This window comes from Artemia sp. Qi Xiang Cuo, chromosome 11 (genome assembly GCF_049724085.1).
Source record: "Artemia sp. Qi Xiang Cuo chromosome 11, ASM4972408v1, whole genome shotgun sequence".
NCBI lineage: Eukaryota > Metazoa > Arthropoda > Branchiopoda > Anostraca > Artemiidae > Artemia > Artemia sp. Qi Xiang Cuo.
This window is the reverse complement of record NC_142804.1, coordinates 13,229,466-13,256,398: the sequence shown is the minus strand read 5'-3', so window position 1 is coordinate 13,256,398 and position 26,933 is coordinate 13,229,466. Positions and strand designations below refer to the sequence as shown.

The 26,933-nt window shown below is 35.3% G+C and overlaps 1 protein-coding gene across 2 annotated transcripts in view; it reads right to left on the bottom strand.

Moving 5' to 3' along the window:
- The window catches only part of Vinc (vinculin), a 137,281-nt gene that overhangs the window by 94,610 nt on the left and 15,738 nt on the right, over nucleotides 1-26,933 (bottom strand). For both annotated transcript variants that reach the window (XM_089096309.1, XM_089096310.1), the window contains exons 2-6: nucleotides 20,385-20,492; nucleotides 15,104-15,249; nucleotides 11,347-11,542; nucleotides 7,865-8,057; nucleotides 2,593-2,744 (exon numbers count right to left, since the gene is read on the bottom strand). In XM_089096309.1, coding sequence (XP_088952435.1) covers nucleotides 2,593-2,744; nucleotides 7,865-8,057; nucleotides 11,347-11,542; nucleotides 15,104-15,249; nucleotides 20,385-20,492 — 795 coding nt within the window. The remainder of the gene's footprint in view (nucleotides 1-2,592; nucleotides 2,745-7,864; nucleotides 8,058-11,346; nucleotides 11,543-15,103; nucleotides 15,250-20,384; nucleotides 20,493-26,933) is intronic.

Genomic DNA, 26,933 nt, shown 5'->3' with positions numbered 1-26,933 from the left:
CCATGACTCCTGCTTATCAGAATGCACCATATTAGAATATGTTGAATTTCTTTTCGTTGGCTGTTTGTTGTGTTTGGTGTAATTGAACGAAGTTTTCTCCAACTGGTATCAAGTTTCTCCTGAATATCTCCATATCTGCTTTTTTCCATCAAGCCATATCACCTCATCGAATATCTTGGTACACTTAAACCTTTTCCGACAGCCAAAATAAACTTGTTTTCTTCTTACTTGATAAACTCACTACTGTTTACCAAGTACCAAGCTTGGTAAACGTTTCTATTTTTGTTTAGGGGGGGGGAGGTTGTTCTCTCAAGAATTTTGATAGTTGTTTTTTTTTTCGCAAGCTAGAATTTTGAAGTTTTTGCAGCTTAAGGCTTATGTTCACTATGCATGTTTTTGGCCGTTTTTAAATAAACCAGAATCACAGGCTAGAATTTTTCATGACTTTTCGATCAATCCTCAAAAGCCTGATTAAAAATAACACCCAAGCCAGGAAACCATCCAGCCCCCCACAATCCGTCCCTGATTTGTGAAAAGTTGCCAGTGGCACAAGAAAAAATTCACTAGAAAATGATCCAAAAAATTGTTCGAAAGCAACTAAAAATACGATCATTATAGCCATGATCGTCAATCTAATGTTGCTTTTCAAACGGATAAAAATGTCGTTTTTGTTCTTCTTTCGGAGTCGTTTTAAAAGTAGCTTCCTTGAGGTTTGAAAAAAAGGTTAAAGGCAAATATCAAACAATTAGTGGTAACGAACTGTAAGTAAGGAGTGACTCGGCTCAGTAGTAATAGAAACTAAAAAAAACCGAATTTTGATATCAATAGATACATTAAAAGAATCAGCTTATTATGATGATTCAAAATATATAAAAGTCGCCAAGTTTAGTGTTACCCATCAAAAGTTACGAGACTAAGAAAATTTGTCTGATTTTTAAAATAGAGGGGGAGGGTACCCCTAAAAGTCAAGGAATCTCAATAAAAATCACACCGTAAGGTTAAGCGTATCAGAGAACCCTACTGAAGAAGATTCAAGCTCTTATGTACAAAAATGTGGAATTTTGCATATTGTGCTAGAAGAAAAATCAAGGATGCGTTTTTTGTTGTTGTTTTTTTCAGGAGTGATATTACAGAAATAATGGTCCTAAAAGACCGGAAGAGGGTGCATTTCAAACGAAAATTAAAATTTCTAGTGCCGTTTTTAAGTGACCAAAAAGATTCGAGGGAAACTAGCCCCCTCTCACGCCCCTTTTCCCCCGATATTTTTCGGGGAGAGGGATTTGTGCTTGGTGTGGGTTTCCATAGGGAGAATTTTCCTTGGGTAGGGAAATTTACGGCGGATGAATTTTCCAGGGGAAATTTTACACTGAGGGGATTTGACAGAACTCTTATACGAAATAATTTTTGTTATCTTGCTTTCTCTTTGCCAACTCAATTATGCATGTCGACATGTTCCAAGTGAGTTGTCCGGGGACTATTTTTAGCGTGTTTCGATTTCCAGGGAAAAATTTTGACGGAAGGAGAGATTTCCAGAGTGATCGAAAAAACGATTAGAAATTAAAGTCTTTTTCAAATGAAAGTATGCCAAAAAGAATTTTTCAAGCTGAATCATCCGCAAAAAAATTTACTAGGGGGGGGGGGGATTTTCAGCGAGGACAGAACTGTCTGTAGGGACTTTTGCGATAGGGGGTGTATTTTATGTGGGAGGAAATTTCCCCGGATGAGTTTCCCGTGAGAGAGGGGAATATTCCATGGAGGGTGAGCCAAATTTACCGACATTATTCGAAAAACGATCAGAAATTAAATAAAAAAAATTTTTTTTAACTGAAAATAGAGATAACATTAAAACTCAAAACGAACAGAAATTATTCCGTATATCAAGCAGTTGCCTCCCTCCTCAATACTTTGCTCTTTACGCTAAAATTTTACTGTTTATCTCAATTTTTTAAGAACGTCTACTGAAACGCAGGGACCGTTTAGTTAGAATAAGAAGCTTTTTTTAAAGCGTTAAAAGCTTTAGCGCAAAGAGCAAGGTATTGAGAAGGGGGACAACCCCTTCATGTACAGAATAGGAAATGATAGATCTTTAGTCCGTATTCTATTATTCCCCCAAATTTTAGAAGAGGGCCTTCTACATTGCAATTGAATAAAATAAATCAATATACTAAAAAGAAAGTAAATGTTAACAGTGAAGCTCAAATCCTATACTGATTGTCTGATACTATAAAACCTGTGTAGCAATAGGGGTCATACTTCAAAAACAAGGGAAAAAGAAGGGGCGTAATTTGCTAATGGTTAGGAGGACAGCTGCCCCCACAGAACCCACTTTGCCCCCCCCCCCCCAGATTAAATTTAGTTTCTTCAAAATCTTGTCAAAACTAAGATAAGCCTGCATAATTTAAGCATCCAGAGAAACGAATCAGTTTTCTTTAGTATATCTCTGCCTTTATGGTACTATATGACTCATTTTCCATTGTCTTGGGAAAACATAGTCAATTTCTCTTGATTTTGGTCAATTGGCTACAACTTTGCCCCCCCCCCCCAAAGGATTTTGATGAAATTACGGCACTGGAAAAGGGTTAAATAACTGACCTCGAGCCAATCAAGGGCTGCCTGTAATTTACTATCAATGACACCAGCTGCTTTTTTCACAACTGTCAAGTCATCAGCGTCCCACTCCTCTTCGTCATACGTGGTCAACTGTAAAACGCGAATAATCTCTTGGATCTCATCTGACATTCGACCTGAAATAATTAAATTAATATAAGTCTTTCAATTATATTTTTATAAAATGTATTTCATTAACATTGTACTTTATATAAATGATAAGTGTCCATAGTGTTCGATGAAAAAATTATAAATAAACAAGAAAACCAGAATGATTTTCAGTCAGTTGAATATTCGAAGCGAAAAGACAAAAACAAATATTTCGCATGGACTTCCGCCATGACGTTCTCAGTGCACAAATATAGAAAAAAAAACAGAAACTAAGTGTCCATTAAGCATTTAAGTATCTTAAGTCCATTTATTATAAGTTTTAAGTCCATCAAATAGTCCATTTAAGTCCATAGCAACCAAACAAACACTAATCTGAAGACAACCATGGGATAATATACGATGGAAAAGTCAACGTTGTTATATGTTTCTCCAGAAAACTTTTACAACAGCAGCGATTAGGTTTTCAGATCACAAAAGAGTATGCATTTTTTTTGCTTATTGTCCCTGAAGGCTAATGGCAAGCGAGTACTTCTCAGAGAGGAACAACAAACAGTCAGTAGATTTTTTTCGAACGTGCCAGATTCCATAGTAGTTTTCTATGTGCATTTGTTTTCTCTCAAGACTCTTACGTGATAAATGACACTGGAATGTGACGAATTTTACACGTAGTTTGGGTGCTATACCCTTTTTGTCTCAAGACTGGGAGGTTGAGATGAAAATTGTGGGATTTTTTCGCGATGGGGAGGAGCTTCAGGATTTCGTGATTTGGAAAAGGGGCTCTCTTTTCTACGATGCTCGCAAAAGAGTATCCTCTACGGTCTCTTTTTCTTTTTTACGTATGACGTACGACAGGCTTTTTGGCTAGTATTACTATAATTTGTTAAACTGCGTTTCGGTATAATATAATAATCTAAAAATAATTAAAGTAACACTAAATATTTAAATAGTTAAAAGAAGTAGAGATACCTTCTCTGACCATTTGAAAATTATCACAATTGGAAATGCTTCCCACGCTCGTAAAGTTCGATTATATCTTTTATTGTTTCAAGCTAGCACAATTCTGAAGTTTAGACTTTTTTTTTTCTCCGATTTATAGCGTAAGCGAGCTGTTTTCGAAAGTTTATGACTAAAACTTCAGAGACAAAAAGCCATTAAAGGCTTAAAAATAGCCTTATTAAAGTAGCTCCTATCAAAGTAGCCTTAAAAGGTTACTCGCACCCTTACTCGTGGCTGGATAAGCTAGTGCTCAAAGTGTCATAATTTGCCTGTAAATGTAATGTCTCTGAAGGCATTATAAGTGATAACACATTTCCGTTACGCGAAGGTCGGAAGGTTTTGTGTGATATCTTATTGTGATATCGATATTGTGATAATATCACAGATATCGATATCTGTGACATTATCTTATTGTGGAAAAAAGGAAAAAGTGTAACCCTCCGGTTATGAAGAGTAAAATGTATAACACATTTTTGTTTTGAAAATAGTCTTGTAATATGACCTAGGTGTAATAGTTCACAAGTAATTTGTAAATTAATGCTTATGCATTACCTAGGTTTTGTGTCAGCACGGTTGGCTTGTCAAGCTAACGTGATTTGAATATCATAATAAATTCTAGTAAAAAAAAAAAAATATAAATAGCATAAAAAAAGTCTTGTAAACTCATAAAACCATCGACACTAAAAAAAAAAAAAAATTTAAGAACTAAAAAAAAAAAAAAAATACCAAGAACTTTCCATCTGTAAAAGGAGAAATTGCTGCTTATCGAGTTTTGAAGCGCAACAAGAAACTACTAGTTGTAATAGGTTCAGTAAGCGCTCTGGGACACAAATCATTAATTGCAATTCCTCATTGAAGGCCAAAAAATTATAAAAATTAATTGCAATAGGCACAGTTGAACGCGGAATAGGTCCTTTTGTTTGATGTACACCTTAAATTATCATTAGACAATTCCTTTAAGAAGACAATTCCTTTAAAACACTTTAAGAAGTGTTAAATAGAAAATCACTTAAAATTACATACCTGATATAAGTTGTCTTTTGAGAGTGAAGGTTTCGCATTTTCTTAGTTTTCCTTATTATACATGACGACGGCTCGAGAATCTTTTAAGAAAAGGAAATCCCCATTCAACTGGCAAACCCAATTCAACCCCCCCCTTCCAGATTTCGAGGCAATTTTACTGAAAATATCAAAAGAAGCCAATCCCACCCCCCTACATTTTTTGTATTTTCATTAAGAAAAGAACAAATGGCCAAATTGTCCATAATGGAGATACTTAATCTCTTTTGTCGGTTCCACAAAACAGATACTACTCCCTTCCAGTGAATCCAAGATTAGTAAATATGCTACCTCTCTCCCCCCCCCCATCCAACCATTACAGCAGCGTCTTGTCGATGCCAGAGCTTTACAAATATATATACTATCCTCCATTCGAGGATATGTCAAAACTCATGCCAGACAATGATAAGTCAAGAAGGTACACTCGCCTAGCACTACTTGTTCGGACAACTTATAGCAGGGAACTTAAGGATAGAAATACCTACATGGGAATTTTGTTCGACGTACTGTCGTCGCCAAACAGAATGGCTTCCATGAAAAGTTTTTCCGGTAAAACCTTCTCTTCGCTGCTTTAGGAGATTTTTAAGAATGATCTTTTATGGAAGTTTAAGGATATATTTAATGAGAGATGTTTAAAATAGATGAAATTTAAAGAAATTATATACTAGAGAGATATTTTTTAATGATGAAAAGATGTTTAAGGAGATCTTTAGGAAATTATAATATATTAGAAAGATATTATTTAGCGATGAAAAGATATTTAAAGAGATGAGAGAGTTGATATTTAGTGACGAAAAGATGTTTTAAGAAATATTTACGAAATTATTTTGGAGACTTTTACATCTTAGAGAGGTTATTTAGCGAAATTATTCAGAGATGGATATTTAGGAGATTATTCAGGAAATTATCATTAGGAGAAAAAAAGAATAAAATTGCAAATTCTAAGTTGGCAACTGAAATTTGACAAAAAACGTTGATATTACGCATAGAGATCACCAATGAAATAGAGGATGAAGTTATCTGTATATTTGAGCAAAAACGACCACGTCGAGATTCGATTGCGTTAACCAGATTCAACTTTACAGTTTTGCTTTTTGTCACGGAAACACGCTTTTAAAAGGCTAGGTTCTGACTGAAGCAGATTCTGCTTCGGCTGCTCGATTTCACGTCACCACATGAAAAAAATGTGTTCATCAGGGCAAATACTCGTTTCCCTTGCGTTTCGCGTCAGAGTTGCAAATTGCGTTTCCACAGCCGGAAAATTGTGTTTCCACAGCCGGAAAATCGTGTTTACATAAATAAGAGCTTCTCGCCTACTCACTCCTGAAATTGTGTCAGATACTCACATACAGTACTCTATTAGTGTCTGAGCCAGAAGTCTAATATATCAGATAGAGAATAAATAAGAACACACTGAACACAACAAAATAAACACAGCAATATACCCAAAAATAAACGAAGAAACCAAAGAGGATAAAAGAAGAAACAAAAAATTAAATTATTAGAGCATCACTTTAAAATTCAACTAACTTCATCCACTGAAAAGGTTGGTACCAACTATAGCACAATTGCAAACGTTAATTAAGGACAAATCGAATAGGGAAAACATTTGCAATTCATCTAAACGTCTTATCAGAATCCAAGAAACGTCAACTCGTATCCTTTTTTAAATAGGTATTCGAAAGCTCTCCTTTTCTCGAGATATTCTCTAAGACTCCAACATCTATTTAATATTTCCCAAGCAACGTGACACATTTTCATCTTAAATACATACTAAGACCACACTGGCTATACGTGACGTTTGAAAAAAAAACGAAAAAACAAAAAAACAAATAAATAAGAAAACGTAAGAAGTAAGAAAAATAAGTAAGTAATAAGTAAAAAAATAAAAATAATAAAACCAAGAAAACAGGGGTAATTTTCAGCCAGTTAAAAAAAACTTAGCAAAAAGACAAAAACATATATTTCGGCAAGGACTACCGGCAAGCCTTCTTCGGGGTTCAAGATATAATAAATAAAAATGAAAAAAAACACACACACAAAAAAAAGTAACAAAACAAAAGACTTCAAAAATTAGATTGGTTTCTACTCGGAACAAGTTTCTTCGTTTTACTAATTATTTTTTATAATTTTTCGCTTTAATCAAAAATTGTCATGTTCAACTATAGGAAACTAATCAGAAATGACACTTGTCTTAGACTCCAGAGAAAAACCAATAACTTATTTTCAAAACTTAACATTATTTTCTTCTTTTTCGCCTTTGCTTTACATTGGGCCGAAGATAGGAGACTTAATTAGCAGTTGAGCTTAAATACCTTCTTCTACTCATGTCCAATAATTATACTGGCCTAAGAAATTATTTTAGAATTGGACTCTATGCACTAGTAAGATACTCGGTCCCTCTAAAAGAATTTTAATAATCCCTAAATACACTGTTATCTTAAAGAGCTTGGAATCTTTCTTCGCCTTTTTATCCTTGCAAAACCCTTGAAATTGACTATTTGAATCAAGTATTAACCATATAAACAAAAATACAAAATACAAACAACAACAGGTGAAGCAATGAGGAATTTATCACAGACAGTGAATTTTTTTTTATCCCCAGATGAATATTTCGACTCTATATCCAAGGGCCGTCCTCAGCAAAGCACATATAAAAATAAAATAAGACTTACAATAAAATACATAATCATTAAAACTAAAATTAAGAACTAAAACAGTCCTAGAATACTAATTCTTGGATATAGTCTAAAATCAACATTCCTTGGATATAGAGCCGAAATGTTCATTTAGGGATAAAAAATGTCACTGTCTTAAATTAATTCCTAATTGTTTGACCTGTTGTTTTTATGATGGAAAGTGAGTGTGCACTTTTCCACGCTCCTTTCTAACATTTATTCATAATTTTTCAATGAACCATAATTTATTTTGCTTTTTTTAAGTTTTCCTGGGAATACTGTAGTGTTTTTCAACATGTTTGGTTCATAAATACAGCTTTAATCTCTTGAAACTTTTTAGTACTTTCCTGGTCCAACTTTTGATGAAGACTTGGGAAATCAAATTACCCGCCAAATTCAAAAATTCAAATTACCCGCCAAATAGTTTCTATTTTCACTAGCTTCTTCAATTCCTTTTCCAGCATGACTGGCAATTTGTATGAATATCTTCATACTACAAATCAGAATAGGGGCCAACGTTTTGACTTGTTCCAGACAACGAAGCAAAATTTCCCTATGCACTTGATGAGTAAGCTCCTTTTGACGGGCATCCACTTCTCTGGATACCTAAATATACAAACAAAAATATTAATAGCAGTGTTAAATTCAGGTTGTATATAGGGGATCAACGTTCTTATCAAGGTCCCAGGTCTAATCATATATTTCAGAGCAAATTTATGTTTTTTTCATGTAACTTAGCTAGGAAGAAAGTGAATATATAATTTTATGCCATTTTTTATGCTCTTCTCAAATATAATAATCACTTCTGGGGCAAATTCTTTTTTGATCCCTTATTGGAGCCTCAAAACGTAAGTGTTTACCTTGTCTATTGTCTTGCCTAATTTCATGGTAAATTTCAGGGTAAATTTATATTTTTTCATATAATTTAGCTAGGAAGAAAGTGAATATATCACTTTGTGTCATTTTTTTATGCTCTTCTCAAATATAATAATCATTTCTGGGGCAAATTCCTTTTTTAAGCCCTTAATGCAAGGCGGTATCCAGGGAGGTTAGAGGGTTTGAACCCCACCCCCCGAAATGTTTGTTTGGCTCGTAAAAACGTAACAAAAATGGATATAACAAATTTTGTATGCGTTTTTTGAGGTTTTTGTTTGTGTAAACCCCTCCCCCCGAAAAAATCTTTGAGTAACCCCCCCCCCCGAAAATAATCCTGGGTATGGCCTTGTCTTAATGGGGCCATAAAAGGTAAGTTATTATATTGTCTATAGTCTTGCCTAATTAGTTAAACTAATTAGATATAAAAATTAGCTTTCAAGAGGCCCTTAGATAATTCTATGATGTTTCAGTGTCCTGCTGGCAGAAAAAAAAACAAACAGAACAAACAAGAACAAGATGACTACCCACACAAAAATGCGATTTTCATTGTTGTTCAAGGTGGGGGCCATAAGTTTTGGGTTTCCAACAATGGTGATTCCAATGGTGTACTTTCCGTTTTCTTGTGACGCCTTTTTCAATGGGTTTCAGACTCTTTTTAAGAATTCCCGGGAATTTGTTTTTAAAATAACGTTTTACTATTTAAAATAATTGAAATATAATTACCATTCCTGAATCAACTACAAACGACAATTATATCTCACTAGATTAGAAATACATTTTTTAACTTTTGCCTACTATGAGCAATTTTGAGCCCCTTTCAGGGTTCAAGAAAAAATTTGCCATCAAATTTAGAAAGAGTCTAAAAGGGCTTTAAGTGATGTATTCAGTTTCTTTCTAGCCAAATTATATGAAAAGTATAAATCTCCCTATTGCAGGTACACAAGGTTTACTTAGGCTTGTTGGGTATGCACCCATATGCACCCCTGCATATTGAAATGTATTTGGATACAGTTTTTTCCTTTGCCATTAAAAATTCAAAAGGTCTTCAATTCATTTCAAATTCTAGTATATGATTTTTACTTGTATTTTATTTTACATTTAGTTTAGTTTTCATTTTAGCATGTAAGCATTATATTTAAATAATGTACGTTTACTCCTTTCCCCTTCCAATTAAATTCTCTTCTCATTCCCTTTTTGTCAAGTTAAAACTTTTTATTTATTAAAAAAAAGGAATTAAGAAAAGTTTACCTTTTTGTTTTATTTTATCAATAAAAAAGGAATTAAAAAAAGAAAATTAAAAACTACAAGTGCCAATAATGCAGCAACAATAACTACTAAGCCTGTTGCTGACAATTGGGTTTCGTTCGACTTAAAAAGAGAAGCATCAGGGCTATCTATGTAAAATAGGGTTTTCCTTGTTTTTCAAGGCGGGACTGTAAACCTGTAGTCAAAGGTATCAACAATAGCAATTACTATTCTGCAAGGCCTGTCTGACTCGTAAAAACGTAACAAAAATGGATATAAACAAATTTTGTATGCATTTTTTGAGGGTTTTTTTTGTACCCCCCCCCCCGAAATTTTTTTTTTGTAATACCCCCTCCGAAAAAAAATCCTGGATACGGCCTTGCTACATTGTAATTTATATTCCAATTAGACTCTACTTTGAGAGGTTTCAGACTCTTTTTTTCTTGTAATAAAAGATTATTCTTCAATAGAATCGACTGAAAATCACAATTTTCAAAATAGTATTAAACTAGAAATGTTTGACACCTGAGAGTTTTTTTTACAAGCCTGTTTTTCAAAGTTCAGCGACTATAGGCCGTTGTTAGCTCTTTACTAAGTTGTAATCACTGCTGCAACTACGATGTTCAAGCTTGACTTAAAAGTAACGCTTAAAATTAAGTCGGTGTTTAAACCAGTTCTGACTGGCAGCAGCAACAGTTTCGCCATCTGACGAAGCGAATAAAACGGATGTAAGGAAGATTAGTGTAAAAAGCAGTTTTTCAAGGTTTATTTAGGGGTCTATAGATTAGCTTAAATTTTCTCTGAAAAACTGTCCATAATATATAGACTTATTTTAGCCTTTTTATGACTTTAATAATCTATACAATTAAAGAAACTTTTGTTTATTAAAGAGTTTGGGAAATATAGGCCAAAAACCCAGTGATGGGTTGCTAACAAAGTTCAACATTCATTTAATAAAAACAGCTTTCATAATTTTGGCCTAGGCTGCAACTAAATTATGCTTTTTTTTACAACATCAAATTACAAGGTGAACGAATTACAAACGATTAAATGCACTGACAAAAAGAAGGAATAAAAGAATTCGTAAAACGAATGGTACTGCATCTCAACAGTTTGATTTTATTCCTGCTTCGGGTTGGCAGACGCATCGTCTGCCAACCGCTTCGTATTCCTGCTTCGTCTTTACAAAGAGGTGGTAGCAACGAACAGTGCTTCTGACTTGCGACTAGTGAGTGTCCAAACTTGAGCGTAAGTTCGTATCTACGCTAACGGAGAGAGGGCGTTTTTATCAACTCGAGAGCGGATTCATAAGACACATAATTTGCACTGAACATGATTTATGCAGCACATTTCCGCACAGTTTCAATGTAACAACTGAGATATTCTGTTTTGTGCACCTAAGGGCCCCAGATTAGACATACATTCAAGTAACAGCATCACACTACATAGATATTCCAGTTCGAGCTGCATTGTAGAAGAACCAAGGCGTCCCAAAGTAGCCAACTATCTTAAGGCGTAATTTCGTTATACCATTAACAACAAATACCATAAATAACAAGGTTAAAAAAAGAATTTAGTGTCTAAAGAAAAGAAAAGCGTGCAGGGGCCGAAGGCCCGGGCGTAGCAAGGCCACATTAGTAAGGAACGAAGGTCCGAGCCTCTTTGTGAGGGTCAAGGGCTAGAGTGAGTGAAGGGAGGCGATAAGAGGTTGCCGAAGCGATCATTTTGCTAGTCCAAAAATTATAGTTTGCTAGTAAATAATGAATCCACATACCTTTGTTAAGCATGGACTTAAATCCTTAACAAACTGTACAAGATCTTCCATGCTTTCTATCACCTCAGCAACTGATAAATAATCCATAACTTTCTTGCATTGTTGGACGATTTTTCTCACCTCTGCCTCGTCAAAACATAATAGAAGGGAAGAAGTCCCTTGCAATATACCGCGCGATCCTTCAATCAATTTCTTCCTATAAAAAGGTAAAATGACAACACTGTCAAGTTTAAGGACGAAATACAATTTGGCATGGTTTAAATCAGGGCTGGCAATTTTTAAGAGTGGAACAATATCCGGTTACGGAAATGAATGAAGACTTAATTTGACAAAGTCCTACTAACCACAAGCCTTGCGCCACGAGTGTGATTAGCCTCAATGATGACTCGAGGTGATTGGAGTAGCCTAAATAGGAACAGTTACCTTTATATACTTTGGGTGAAGATGAAAACAAAAACTAAGAAGTTCTAAGACAATGTACATTGAAGATAATGACGGTTTATTCGATAATTTTTGTTAAGTATCTTAAAGTTTGTTTTACGGTGTTTCATTTCAAGGTTTTGTTTTAGGCATTTTCTTTTTATAATTTATTTATGTTCAATTTGTTGTACTGAGCACAGCTTAGAGTCCTTGCCAGGATACTCGCATTTTCTCCACTGATCGCTAGCTGAAAGATTCTCACGCTTTCTTTTCAGGTCAACTCAGAATTTTTAGGCATCGAGGAAGGGGGGGGGTCAATATTGCTACCCACTTATTTACTTGGACCTGGGGCTTCCAATTTCAGCTGACGCATGCGACGACAACGGTACCTCCCCATGAAAATCTTGCCAGTGTTTTAGATCCAAAATCTTCCAGGGATGATCTCGACAGCGTAGCATGCTTCTCGAGGTAACGTCCAAGATACATTCTCTACCGTCCGCATCTTCTGATTCTAGGAGGGACCCTACGCCAAATATCATGGAGTAGGTGGCTCTTAACCACGTGTCCAAAAAATCTTGATAACCTCTATTAGTTTTATCAGTAACAAGTAGTTCTGTGATCGCTTTTCAAGCTGTTTATTCCATACGCATGATTCACGTCAATATATAAGAACGGAAAGAACGTTGCTGTTAAAAACATAGATTTCAAGTTGAATTTACTTAATTTATAAATTGTTTTTTTATTCTTAATATTTATTTTATTTATTACATAATTATTTATTTATTTTTTATTTATTATATATATAATTTATGTATTTAATTTATTGAATAATTACGAATTTAAATGAATTCGTCTATTTGAGTTAAAAATTACACGGAATTAAATTTCACACAACCCGTTATATAATCAAAAATAAATATTTCTACTGTTTTTTTTTACTTTTTTTCGGATAGGGGAGGGGGGTATCAAACGCAAAGCCCTCCCGCTGGATAAGGCCTTGAAAGGAATGGAAAGTTTCACATACCAACGTAATATTATTAGTAAATATGGCGGATACAGTGAAGATTAAACAGTAGAAAAGCCGAGGCACGGGAGTTTCTTTTGCAATTTAAATTTTGTTTAGAAGATTTGAAGCCACAGTAATGACAGTAGTCAAGTACGCCTCTGAAATGTAGGTGCTTCGAAATGCTGAAGAAGATATGTAAAATATTTCCCTGAAGAAGACATTCTAATTCCTAAAACCTTAAATGAATCTTGAATGAAAACTTAAATGAAATGTTTTCCTGGAGAAGATATAAGAAGATACTAAATAAGATATTCAGATATCAGGAATATCTGAAGATGTTAAATAAGGATTGCCTAAGGATAGTTATAGGTACTGGATTGACTAACTGCGTATCAACCAATTAAGTGTGCGAAAACTGTGGTTAGACGCCACTTTCTGAGGCTATAATGAAAGAAAGGTTAATGAAGGATAATAGATTCATGGTTGCCACCCCTAGTGATTTATCGCTATTTCTAGTGATTTTTTAATATTGCCTAAACAAAAAAATAACTAAATCAGCACGTAAATCACTAGATTATTGAAGAAAATCATTAAATCAACCATACAAAAAGTTTGTTTTTTATTTATTATTTCGTTAGTTGTGTTTTTTTTTACTTATTTCCGGAGGGGGGGGATACCAGCATACATTTATGACTATGTCATTGTTTTATATACTATCTCTAATATGCGGCCATTGTATTACGTAGATATGACATGCTGTCTATTTTTTGTAACCGAAGTTATCGATAAATGTTGACGAATTTTACTTTATAATACCAAACTAAAATAATTAGATAAGAAGACATTTCCCTGCTGCCAAAATAAAGCTAATACCAAGCTTTTGCTTGTTCATAAATTAGAAAACTTGGGACAAAAAGAGCATAATTATTTAGACACTATACAAGCGCTATTCTAAGCGTGGAATTCTAGTTAACGTCTTCTCCCATTCCTACAGCCATGTTGATTCTCTTAAAATTGTATTAATAATATATTTTAAACAAATAAAAATCATGAGGCAGAATAATTTTCATACTAATAAAATTAAGTTAGTGCCTCTTGTTATGCTTCTTATAACATTCCTCTTAAACCATTTATAACATAATCTCTTGAAACATTCAATATTGCATTATATTCAATCTTAAAACGAAGAAAAGAGAGAAATATCAAAGCTAATGAAGTACTTTTATCACCAACTAAATTTAGAGTTATATAAATCATTAAAAGGGATAGCTCTCTTTTGTTGGTCTTGAGTCCCAGAGTTTTGATACATAGCAGTGCTGCCAAATAGGGCACATTTGCGCCACTCGAGCGCTTTCTTACGCTGGTTACCTTGAATTCTTCAAATTTGCGCGTTTTTCAAAATATTAATTGAAAGAGCTGCACCCCCAGAGAGCATTTTCGCTCAAAATGTTGACCTAGGCGTATTTTTATGATTAGACTTTTGTGTAACAAGCACCTGAAACATCAATAAACCGCAGAGGCACTACTTGCCAAAATGTTTGGGGGTGTGGGGCAATGGATTTTTCCCACTGACTGGTCATTTTTACGTACTAATTTTTTCGATACTGCTATTAAAAATACTCAATTTTTGTTTTTACCGTCTGAGACTGAGCCAGTAAAATATATGATCTTTCTAACGACTGGCGGAAAATATTGGGTAAGGGAGGGACGCCCCCCCGCCCCATGCATGACACCCCCGATAAACAGTATGAAAGATTTAGTTCAGATTTTACAGTTTGTGTTCCTATAATTTTAATGATAAATTTAATAATTATTAGTAATAATTACTTAGTTATTTTGGTAATAAAAATGCTTCATATTTGTCCTTTGTTGAAAAACCTTTGTCTAACAGTCCATGAAATGTTCCTTACGACCTACCAGAGTACTGAGTTTAAGCTTATACAGATTTAACAATTAAAATATATAGTTTCAAATTTGAGGCTTATCACCATTAGATATGGTGCCATTCAATATGCCGAGTTCTAAACACAAAATACACGTAGGACTGCCATAAGAACACATCATGTCAAGAACTTACCCCTTGAACCAAGGCCAGAGGGGGGGGGGAGTTCAACCCCCCTCCCATGTTTGTTTGACTCGCAAAACGTAAAAAAAATTGATATAAACAAATTTTGTATGCGTTTTTTGATGTTTTTTTGGTAAAACCCCCCTCCGAAAAAAAATCTTTGAGTAAAACCCCCTCCGAAAAAAACAATCCTGGGTACGGCCTTGCCTTGAACTACTTAAAAGCGTTGAACCATCAACAAAATAGAGGTTAATGCTTATTTTTACCTTGCAGGAACTGAGTAGGCATCTTCTTTAATTAGCGCTGCAGCTTCTTCCAGCAGCTTTGCAGCAGACTCAACTCGGTGAAGTGCAGGAGGCATGTCTTGCTTCAGCAATGCATCATCACTGGAATAGCATGTATCTTTACCAACCTAAAAGCAAAAATACATGTCCAGCTTTATTAAAAAAAACAGCTTTTTTCACAAGAACCTGTATAACCCTACAAAACACCTACAACTATACATCATGCAGTAGGTGCATTATTAAGCGACTATTTCTAAATTTTTCTCGGGGTCCTTAGGGTCAATTTGAGAGGAAGTCCCTCAACCCCCCAGTTCGATTATACAATATGATGAAGTAGGTTTACAGATAATAGTTAACAGAAAGGTGAATCTTCTCAACTGTAATCATTTATAGGACACCTTGCAAGGACACCATATAATCGGATACTAGAAATAGACATGTGTAGTTCATCACGGGGTCTCGAATCCTTTTTTTCAACCCGTGCTGCTCTAATACCCTGATACAACCACTTCTCTAATAATCGGGTATGTACATATAGAGCCTGGAGATTTTATAATTTTTAAGACGGTGTCACTTTCCTTATAATTCATTTATTTTTGCGGCTTTGCTCGAAGCTCCGTCCCTGCCATTCCAAGCTGGAGTTTATTGTCCTTCACTCATGATACATTATAGCACCTTGGAATACCCATTACCGTACATATGTTCTATTTATCCTTTGTCATATACCAAGTAAACATCGATTATTTTCTTTTTTTATAGTTTCAATGCCAAGGAGTCAATCAGACCTTTTACTGAATAGAAAAGTTTCAATTAACATAGAAAATACCCAAACTTGAAATTCTCAGAGTCAAAGATTATGGTATTATGAAATGCACAAGCTTATAATGATATTTTTTTTATTACAGGCTTCACGGCTCTATCACAAATGATGATTTGCCGCTACTCCTGGTAGTTACCTCATTTTCTAACACTGAGGTACTTGTTATACCTTCTATTGAACTCGTCAAGGGACGAATTTTTCAGGATTATTTCTGCCGGCAATCTATTCCATGTGGTAACCGATCGCCGGGAGAAACTCGTTTTCAGATATTCTTGGGGGGGAGTACCCTGCTCAAGCTAGTCCTGACGTGCTGTATTTCGGCGAGTTGATCGCAAGGGCTTTGCTTTATCAGGAACGAACTTTGATAGCTCCTCAGATGGAGTGTTATACAAGTACTTATAGAAAACCGACATGGACACCACAATAAACGTTCCTGGATCAGCTGTGGGGTTTTAGCTTTCGTGTTGCCAGAGGTTGCTGCACGCACTGCTCTATTTTGAATATGTTGGAGTGGAGCGATGCGGCTTTTTGGAAACTAGTTTTCAGACATTCTTGGCGGGGAGTACCCTGCTCAAGGTAGTCCTGACGAGCTGTATTTTGGCGAGTTGATTGCAAGGGCTTTGCTTTATCAGGAACGAGCTTTGATAGCTCCTCAGATGGAGGGTTATACAAGTACTTATAGAAAACCGACATGGACGCCACATTAAACGTTCCTGGATTAGCTGTGGGGTTTTAGCTTTCGTGTTGCCAGAGGTTGCTGCACGTACTGCTCTATTTTGAATATGTTGGAGTGAAGCGATGCGGCTTTTTGGTGCACCACCGCAGAGAGGACATGCATATTCCATGACAGGTCTGATACACGAATTGAAAAGTGACAGAATAGAATCATCAGGGAGAAGACTTTTGCATCTTAGGATAACTCCTAATTTCTTGCGGCAAGATGATCTAATTTTACTGAGATGCTCAGTCCATGAGAGATCCGAAGAGACATTAACTCCAAGTAGGCGCAGTGTATCAACTTGCGTTATTACTTCTCCTTTGAAGACGAAATCAGGATGAGCCCTCATATTACGCGCCTTAGAAATCTGCCCACTCCTCAATTTTCACCAGGTCAGCCTGAAGCTCCTTGTGGGTGTTTCACTGGGATCTTCGCCTTTTGCGATTGATGTTTTTGTTGTTGTGTCATCCGCAAAGTGGTAAGGTTTTCTTCACAAGGTTTTCCCCTAGGTCGTTTATGAACACCAAGAAAAGAGTTGGCCCAAGAATACTTCCTTGGGGTACTCCTGATAAAACTGGGTGTTCTTTTGATATGAAGCCATCGAGGACAGCTTGCAATGATCGTTGACAAAGAAAGTCAGCAAGCACGTCAAATAGTCGACCATGAATTCCATAGGCTTTAACAGACTCGTTTCGAGCGCTAATACAAGCAGCCCGGTCCTCGTCGGATTCAGTTGAACGCCATTTCTTGTGAACCTTCTTTCTGTCCCTGATTGCCTTTCTACAACCAGCATTGAACCATAGCTTATCTCGAGGTGAGACTTTTACTGTTTTTGATGGGACGAATTGCTCAATAGCCTCTGTAATCGCTTAATCGTAAAGTGCCGCTGCTTTATGTGGGGCTTCTTTTAAAAATGTACTCCACGGCTTTGCAGATAAGAAATTTCGCAGACAATTCCAGTCTGTGCGGTGATACTGCCTGATGATCCGCTCGTGCTTTACAGGTGGAGGTATTTTGAGATTTCCACAAACTATAACTGCCACGTGGTCACTGGCAAAAGGATGGCTTTCAACACTAAAGGAATCCAAATGATCAGTTAAGAAGAGATCAAACCTGGATAATTCATGAGGGCCGATGTAAGTGTCGAATTCAACAAGTTGTTCTAGGCCGTAAGCAAGACTCACGTATAGCAGAGCTAAGCCCTCCATATCAGTCGTACGACTTTTCAGCCAGGGGCTATGATGAATGTTGAAGTCTCCTTAGATGATTATACCTGATTTAGGGAATTTTTGCTTTACAAAGTCCAAGCAATCTTCCAGATGTTCGGTGATTGTCATCTTTGGTGGGCTACAGACTGTACCAACAACAAACGATTTGTTTGATAAGTTTACTTTAACCCAAAAGACCTCCTTATCGCTAGGAATTGAAAGTGCCAAAAAAGGGATGTTATTTTTAAGGTACATAAGGTGCTAGAATTCAGGTTGGTCTCGGATACACACATGACAGAAGGGGAGACCACATTCATCATGTGCTGTAGGTGATCCAACTTGGATCGGAGACCACGTACATTGCAGTGGGGAACAGTAAATGTATCCGTAAGAATTGTCTTGGGGCGCGCATTTGGTCGTCTACTGGAAGGAAGTCCGATCCGAGGCTGTTTTTTCCGTTTGAAAACCCGGTAAATATTTGCTGGATGGGTAGTTGGCCCAAACAGCGGACAAAAGAATAAAAGTTACGGATTTTAATCTAACTTTTCTTATAGAACATATCATTTGCTAAAGAGTACCTCAAAATTATAATGCAAAATAAAAGTACAAATAACAAATGGTAAAACAAGAATAGATTATTTTAAGACAGTGGAAAAATTTTTTTATGCATATTTTGGCTCCATATCTAGGAATCATCATCAGCAAAGCATAGACAGACATAATATAAGACTTACAAGATAATACGTGCCCTCTAAAACTAAGAAATAAATTTAAAACTGTCCTAGCATTATCACTTCAGGGAAGCCCAGCCAGGACTGAAAAACAAACATGCAACAAAGTAATTCATTCAGATAATAACAAATCGGGTACACGTTTTCCTGCAATTCTTACTTTTTTGGCAGCTAGTCTAAAATGTCTTTTGGATACAAATCATTGGCGTGAACTACTGGTTTTGCAATGTAATACGTTAAATCATTTTTATTAAATTTTTTTATTATGTTTTGAGTGAATATTCTCCCAAATCTCTATTTAGCGAAGTGTTATTACTTAAATTCGATGTATATAGCCTCTGGAACTTGCTTAACATCCAAATTATTACTAATGTGACTGGTATTTTAAAAAAGTAATGCATGGTTAGGGTTTTCGAACATATGGCTAGATACAGTAGAAAAATATAGCTGGTTGAACTTTTGTGAAATAATAGTGCTAGGGATATTTTATTTTTATTATTTTTAGTTTTAACTAAAAAATTACTTTATGCAGGGGTTTAATTAGGGTTTTCCTAAAATCGCTAGGTACTTCCCATTTTTTCAAAAATCACTTATAATCTTCAGTAACTTCACAACCATAATATTCTAACCTAACAACTCATTCACCAAACTATCAACACCTCGGGCCTTATTTTATTTTAATCCTTTTAATGCTGTCACTTATTCTTCCTCCTGTCACTAATTCTAATCCTGGTAGTTCATAGTTATTAATAATTTAATTTGATAAATAATTTAATAATTAATTTAACTGTATTTTTCAATTTTAGACTATATCCATCAAGTCATTCAGGGGACAGAAGGACGTAAAAACGACGGTGAAAATAATGAAGACTTAGATGGGATCACCTTCACCGCTAGAGGGAAAAGAATGTCTTTTATATTTTTGTCTATTATATTATTATAAATGTCTATTATATTACTTTTCAGTCACGTATTTTATTGTAAGTCTTTTTTTATCTTTATGACGGCTCTTAATGTCGTCACCAATTGTATCAATGACGTCATCTTTATATTTATGACGGACGGATCTTAGACATACATCCGAAATATTCATTGGGAAAAATTTTCACTGTTGGAAAATAGTTCCTTTGAAGGATGTTGGCTGTTTTGAGATAGCACACTATTTGTAACCTATTATTCTTCATCCATAAAATGTGACCTACCCATCTTAAGGCTTTTTATTAGCCTTTGTTTTTTTTTGTTTTTTTTTCTAGATAGTTTGGTTGTTGGTTTATTAGATAGCACACTATTTGTAACCTATTATCCTTCATCCATAAATTGTGAACTACCCATCTTCAGGCTTTAATATTCACAGGCCTATAGGAATGACCCCTGTTTTTCTGAACAGTTTGCTGCAATATTCTATGAATATGGGGAAAAATTAAGTTGTCAAGGGGAAGAAACAAAAATTAATCTGTTTCCTAAGGTAGGCATTTGTTTCTTTAACCTAATTAATGAAGTTATTATTATAAATCAGCTCACTAATTCTACTGCTAAGAGAAAAATTCGTCCATAACAGAATAAAAAACCTTACTACAATCAGATTTTTATGGAAATATAAAACGTCCGTTTTTGAAATGCTATCAGGAAAGAATCAAGCTGTTGATAAGGAAGAGCTGCAATCCATATTTGAAAACAACACTTGACAATCCTAGCTTTTAAAAAGAAAGAAACACGACAATAATATCCTTAAATGTGCCTACATTTCTTTTATTTTTACTATTATGTAAATTAAAACAGAACCTACCTTGACAAGATTAATAACTGCTTTACTAACAGCTTGTACAGGCCTCTCGAGGTCAGGCATAGCATTCCCATCTTCTGCTTCTTCATGGAGGATCACAAGTCGTGATACCTACAAAATTAAACATATCGCATTACATTTTGCCAACCTTAAAATAAATAAGTGAATTGGAATCTGTAAGATGTCTTAAAGTTACACAAAGAAATTTTTAAATGATAATTCTTGTACCCAGAAATCAACTATAAAATAATACTCAAGATCATTTGATAAAACTGCTGTCACAGAAGTGACACAGAATAAAAATTTATTATATACTATTCCAATCATCATTATTGCATGGGGATCCTTAGAGCGATTACTATGCTGCAGAATTAAAAATAAATACATAGCTTCCTAACTTCTTATGGCTTAAAAATCGAAATTTTAATGAAAAAAATACAATCCTCTTTGTATACTTACTCACAGGGTGTAAGGTACTTATGATAAGCTAGCTATTAGTTTATAATTAATGAAAGGACTTGTGCTTATTCTGCTTGTAATTCTCTAAAAAAAACTCAAGCAAGCTGTGTTTTCAGTAAACAACCAATTTTTACAAATATTAAAAATATGAAGAAACATATTTTATGAATACCCTCGAGTACCGAAGAAAAAATTTGCGCCTCCGTTTTGGGAAGTCAGCACCAAATAAGCCCCCGTACTAAAAACCTCTTTCCTAGCCGCCACTCACCCATAAGAAATCGCAACCCCCTTATAGTATCCCAACCCATACCCATCCTTTCTCCCATGCCCTTTTCTACCTTACGTTATAAAAAAAACTTTTATTCCCTTTTATACAAACAAAATCAACCAAAATCATGACCCCTAAGTTTTCCAAAAAGTTAAATTGTTTTGTATGTATTATTTTTATTACAAAACATGTAATAAAAATTCGGTTATTTTATTTGTTATTCTTTTTATATTATGACCTATAGAATGTTTTATAATTATGACCTATATTTATGATTTTTTTTTTGTATTTTATGACTGTTACCTGCTGTGTTTTGTTACAGTGGTAACTATAGATTGTTTTTGTATTTTTTTTTTTTTTAATAAGAAATGCAAATTTGGCCCACTAAGGCTTGTGATAATCGTTTTTCCAATAAATATCTATCTTATCTTGCATCACAAGTCAATTTATTTGAACCAGTTATAGAAATAAATATTGCATAAACTGCAAAGCAATAATTTGTGTTAGTTTTTAGCTTCAACTTTGCTCTTCACTTCCATTAGAAAAACTTGGCTTAGAACAAATTAATTCTGTCACAAACAGATTTAGACACATTCTTTCTTATCCCCTTCCAGCAAACAAAAAATTAATGGAGAAAAAACAACAAAACTTTACATAACAAAAAATATTTAAAGTTTTTTCTTCTTATTAGAGGTATGTTGTTTTTTTTTTATCTTCGGTTTTGTTCCACTGCTTTGTCTAAATTAAACTCGTTTTTTCTCTCTTAATTTTTTGTAAATAGAAAAGCAGTATGGCCTAAGAAGTTACTTCCAACAAGCTATATGATTTTGATGTCATTTTTATGATACCTTACTACTGCTAATACCTTATATAATACCTTAATATAATATATAATACCTATATACTTAATATAATATATAAAATATAATAATTAATATAATATATAATATATAATATAATTATATAATACCTACTACTAATACCTTTCTACTACTAAAATACCTTGCTAATATCATTACAAAATATATACAAAGTGAACCACTAACCCCCTACCACCTCCCAGCAACAACAACTCTTCCTTTCAAGACCATCAGAATCTTGGGATAGGTAAAGGTAATAATATTAAAAGACACAAGATACAAAAATTTAGATACGACAAAGAAGGGGTTGACAAAAATATTTGGGTAAAAACAATAAGCAAATTTTACACCCCTTCCCCCAAAATCATAGATGCACACAGTCAAGTTGTTATTTATTTTTTTTACAAGAGGGATAAGACACCTTAAAAGCAAGTTATTAGCAAAGAAGAGGAGTCTTTGGACAATTTTGGAGATAATATCCCCATATTTTCTTCTTAATAAAAGTACAATCAAAACCCAAACAAAGCAACTAAAATCCCTAGAACAAAGAAATATAACACCGAAATGAGGACTTGTAAAAGACAGGTCAGCATTCCCTTTCTTTGTTCTTCCCCCTGCTCCTCCCTGAGCCCAATCGGTGTTCTATCTTACTTTTGGCTATGATTATACCAGGTAATTACTAGATATGTCAGTAGAATTTTTCATGAACCTGTAATCAAAGGGGATCTAAAACATTCTTATTTTGTATAATAAACAGGCTGTTCTTGGGCAACACGAAGTGTTGCCCAAGAACAGTTATTTCAAAAATGAAATAACACTTCGAGCGAGCACTCGAAAGCACCTTTACGGGCACCCGAAGCGCTAAAAAAAGCGCAAGTTTACCAGTCTCTCTACAGACGCATCAAAACTTCTGACAATACGTTTTAAGATATGAAGATTCCATTGGTACCTAAATAAAAAGCAACGGATTGCTCTGAAGCACACAATAGATCGCTAAAAAAAACGCACAAAGCGCAAAATGGAGGCGCCTATTTCATGGAACATAAAAACTGGCAAAAACATAGATCAGAGTACTAGAAGTTTGACTATTACAAGAAGCAGCTCAAATGTGTTATCCAACGCATATTTGCGCACTCAGAAGCGTGCAAAACTGATAGAACATTTTGAGAAACTCTGGAAAAAGTGGAAATACAGTACAAAATATGAGGAACCCAATAGTTATCGGTATGAAGTCGAGCGATTGCTCTATATTGTCTTATAAAGCACCCAAATCTCTAAAAAAAAAAGCGCAAGTTTACTACCCTTGCTACAAAATCATCAAAAGTTCTGTTTTCCAAACGAACTAAAATTCCGAAATGTGAAGGAACATTGGACTACAGAAGATCGCAAAATGGGCCCGGCATTTCAGAAGAGGTTCCAGATAAACAGTAAAAACCTTATAAATACCCTAATAGAATAGGGTAATCCTTTCGAAAATATGTATGACAGTCTCGTTTTTATCGACTCCGGGAGAGTACCCCATTGTTGTGCCATCAATAGTTACCGCAGTCTAGAAATTGTTGGCTAATACCAATACGATACTTTTGTGGAAGAGCGTTTTGTAAAACGTACGAAGCCTAGTTCACTGATACACCAAAACAAGATGCCATTATTTTTAACTCCCATTCCATCATCGATACCGAAGTCTAAATTGATCCTTCAGATGGCCGAGTGAGATTCGTCCCTATTTGCCAAACTCTATATGGCTGCAACACTAGAGCCGCTGACTTGGAAGTTTTTTAATAACGAGAAACTGCCTTTCCCTCCTTCCATCTCTGATTAGGGTAATCTGTAATTCGATACGAAGTCTGATATTGCAATTCTGCTCACAGCTTATTCTTCTGAAGTTGTGACCAAGAAACCTCACTCTGATTCCAGGGTTTCTGATGGTGCTATCCCAGTCCACCTTATAAAACCAAAAAGCGAAATATTTGGTGAATATGTTACAGAAGAAATCTGCCAATACCTTCGCAAGCAGTTCACAAGTGAAACACAGCGAGTTTACGTCGTCTTTGACGTTTATAAGTCTGGCACTTTGAAAAAATCTACACGAGAAAAACGTGGCAAGGTTATGTATCTGACAAAGGTTGAACAAAGAACACCAATTCCAAAAAACTGGACTAGTTTCCTTCAGTGTCCCGACAACAAGCAGAGCCTATTCAAGTTCGTGGCAAAAAAAGAATTGCGACACTGTTACAAATCATTTGGTTGTCGCGACTTCTGGTGACAGTGCAAGAAGTACAATTCGAACTGACTTGGCTGAAATTCATCCTAGGAACCACGAGGAGGGAGATAGCAGGATAGTCCTAAACTGCCTTCATCAATTGCGCTGCAACATGAAATTCATCACTGTCAGAACGGTTGATTCATATGTAGTTGTTCTGCTCATTGCAAAGTACTTTCTTATAGGGGGTTAATTAATCACCTGTACATAGCATACGACAAAGGGAAGAGTTTCTGCTACATTCCTGTTCAAGACATAGCAACTGCACTTGGGAAGAAAAGGCACAGTCACTGCTTTTTTTCCATGCTCTAAATGACTACAACACTTTGTCCTCATTCCTGAGGCAGGGCAAAAGAGGGTTTTGGAAAGCATGGGAAGTGCACAGCGCCATAGCACCAGTCTTCCACCGCCTGTCTTCTCCTCTTCAAGAGCTCACTGAAAACGACTTTGCACAGATTGTAAAGTTCGTTGTACATGTATATGACAGATCCAGTGGGAAAGAGTCAGTAAACAAGTTGAGGAAGTATCTGTTCACAAAAAAAGGATCATTCATAGTGAGACTTCCACCAACCCAGGATGCGCTAAAACAGCACATTCAATGCGCTTACCTTCAAACCCAGGTATTGTCCAGTTCTCATCTTGCCATTATTCCTGAAAAGAACCCCAAAGATTATGGATGGGAAAAGACGAGCAATGGGCTTTGGGCTCCCTGATGGTCAATCCTGCCCCAAGCTTCTGTCACATGTCAAGAGCTTATATGATGCAGTTGCAAAAAGCAATGCTATGGGCACTGCAACTGCAAGAGCAACTCACTTGAGTGCACCGAGTTATGTTCTTGCCACGGGTCCTTCCAAGTATAGTGAATGTTTTATGTATTATGTATGTTGCTGTCCCTTTTAAGGTTTAAGCCTAAATTAGAATCCCGGTTGCTCAACATGTGATCTGATATCTCAGTGAAGTACCATATTATTTGATAATTAAGGCCTTATTTTGTATTCCATTTTTCAATAACAATGACAATCAAGACAAGTTAGCCAATGTAGCAAACAGAAATGGCTCTTTTGGTTGCGCATCTCCATGTGATAATTATAGCTTTACTTTGTATTCCATTTTCCAATAACAATGACAATCAAGACAAGTTAGCCAATGTAGCAAACAGAAATGGCTCTTTTGGTTGCGCATCTCCATGTGATAATTATGGATTTACTTTGTATTCCAATTTTCCAATAACAATGACAATCAAGACAAGTTAGCCAATGTAGCAAAAAGAAATGGCTCTTTTGGTTGCACATTCCCAAAAAAGTACCGTGTAGGTCTCTATGAGTGTTCAAAATCCTTGATTCTTTTCGTGTCATTAAGAATCGGGGGCTCTGCTGGACGCTCTAAATCACGCTTTGTATTGCATGTTTGATGTCATTTCAAATTATTGTTTGTTTGGAGAAACTAATGTTACATATATTTGTCTATTTTCATGCTTTAAACAGGCATTAGGATATGCCAGGACCAGTAATTTGACTCCTTTCCTAAAACTTTCGTTGGAGGGAAAAACATATTAGCCTAACTAGGGCTATAATGTACAATTTAACTCCTTTTCTAAAACTATTGTTGGAGGAAAAGCATATTAGCCTAACTAGGCCTATAATGTCTAATTTGATTCCTTATAGCGCCACTTTTTTGTTATAATAGTGTTTCTTTAGAAGGATCCAAAGACAAGAGTGTTACCAAGATTTACAGGATACGAGCCCTGAAAGTGACAACTTGATCCTTTTTGTTGGTATGTAAAATTAAGATAACTGGATTCTATTGGATTCAAAACACAATGTAAAGTTGGTAGGTCATGGTCCACATGGTATTCCACATGCATTGATCCATTATGACCAAATCCAACAACTTTAATGATTTGTAAATTCTATAATTATATTTCAATTTGCAACAGCAGAGGATGCTGTTGCAAAAGTTCATTTGCAATAAATTATAAACTAGGGGAGACTGGCACCTTCATCACAACAAGGGTCATCATTTTAAAACTACACTAAGACTGAGTGCTAGCAACCCATGAAATCTCACCAATGGAAGAGCCATCTAGTAGCAATACTTTCTTACTTCAGATAATTCACTTTTAGTTGTAATTAACTTTTCCTAATAATTGATTTTTCTTTTTCCTGTAGAATGCAACATTTTATGACAAAGAAAAAGAGCTGTTTTTAAAGATGTAGAAATTGTTTGTTACCATACATATCTGTCAGTTTAAACTGTCATACCCCTGTGCCAAAAGAATTGGCACTATCTATGAAGAAATAATGACTAAACAATAACTACCTGCAGATGCCCTTATGCCTACATTTGCCAAAATTTTCCTGCTCAGATTTGCCAAACAACCTAGCAAATATGTGAACCTGGGCTAGCTTTTGTTTGATTGTACTGTTTTGTTTTCTTTTGTTGATATACTGTTCTGTACTTTACTAGCTCTGTATTGTCTTTTATGTTTGATACCTCATGCAAACACTTAAGCCAGCTATAGAAGAAAAAAAAGGTACACCAGAACCAGAACTGCTTCATGAAGCTCTGTTAGAAGTCATTGAGATGTGAGTTCTGAAGGTAACTGCTGCAAGAAAATACCAGGTTCCTTTTGCAGCTTTACAGAGAATCAACAAGAATGGCCTTGAGGTTGGGAGTTTGCCTCACTCTCTTTTTTCACCATG